This window comes from Nematolebias whitei, chromosome 1 (assembly GCF_014905685.2).
Source record: "Nematolebias whitei isolate Nwh7 chromosome 1, NemWhi1, whole genome shotgun sequence".
Classification (NCBI taxonomy): Eukaryota; Metazoa; Chordata; class Actinopteri; order Cyprinodontiformes; family Rivulidae; genus Nematolebias; species Nematolebias whitei.
The window spans coordinates 40,081,702-40,082,546 of NC_056498.1; the positions used below are offsets into that span (position 1 = coordinate 40,081,702).

The 845-nt window shown below is 49.6% G+C and overlaps 1 protein-coding gene across 1 annotated transcript in view; it reads right to left on the reverse strand.

Annotated features, from left to right (window-relative positions):
- The window catches only part of LOC119417227 (FERM domain-containing protein 7), a 12,815-nt gene extending 12,282 nt beyond the window's left edge, over positions 1-533 (reverse strand). The window contains exon 1 of the mRNA XM_037684442.1: positions 405-533. Within this exon, the coding sequence (XP_037540370.1) occupies positions 405-533 (129 nt within the window). The remainder of the gene's footprint in view (positions 1-404) is intronic.
- Between the last annotated feature and the right edge of the window lie 312 nt (positions 534-845).

Here is an 845-nt window from a genome sequence, read left to right on the forward strand (position 1 = left end):
AGAGCAGAATACAGATGTTTCTATAGAGCAGAATACAGATGTTTCTATAGAGCAGAATACAGATGTTTCTACAGAGCAGAATACAGATGTTTGTGCAGCCTGCTGAGCTCAGGGCAGCAGCAGGAAGAGTTCAATGTTTGATTCAACTCTGACCGACTGAGGGAGGAAATCCTTGGAACCTAAATCTGATTTTAGTTCAGTTTTAACTCACTTAAACAACGAACAACATTCAAAGTCACTTCCGGTTTCATGAAACAAACAGCTGGATGCAACGTCATGAACTGAAACGATTTTATTTTGAAACAATGATTTGAAGCCTCGTCCAGGTTGTTTGATGTTTTGAGGCCAGAAGCTGCAGAAATGAGAACAAACAGCTGATGAAGGAGCAACATGAGAGTTCTCACCTCCACTTCGAACGTGCGCTCGCTCTCATCCAGGAAGATCACGCGCAGCCGGAGCTTGGTCTCCTTGGAGACCCGGGGTCTGGCGCCGAGACCCCCCAGAGATGGGATCCGCGGGCGTCGGTCCCCCATGTCCCCCTCAGGACCAGCAGCTCGTGAGGTCCATCTCCCCAGAGAGTTCCTCAGAAACGGCTTCAGGCGCTCCTCATCCTCACCGCGCGCGCCTTCATCCTGCTGCGAGAGCGCGCGCTCTCCGGATGCGTCATGGCGCACGGAGGCACCGGGACCAGGAGCGCAGGGAGGGTTCTGACACCCCTGGGGGGTCTGCTGCGGGTTTACACACAAAACACACGTGGACGAGTCAGAAACACGAGAAATATGCTCAGAACATTTTATTTATTTATAAAATATACATTTATGTAAAATAAATCCGACAAATAAAGA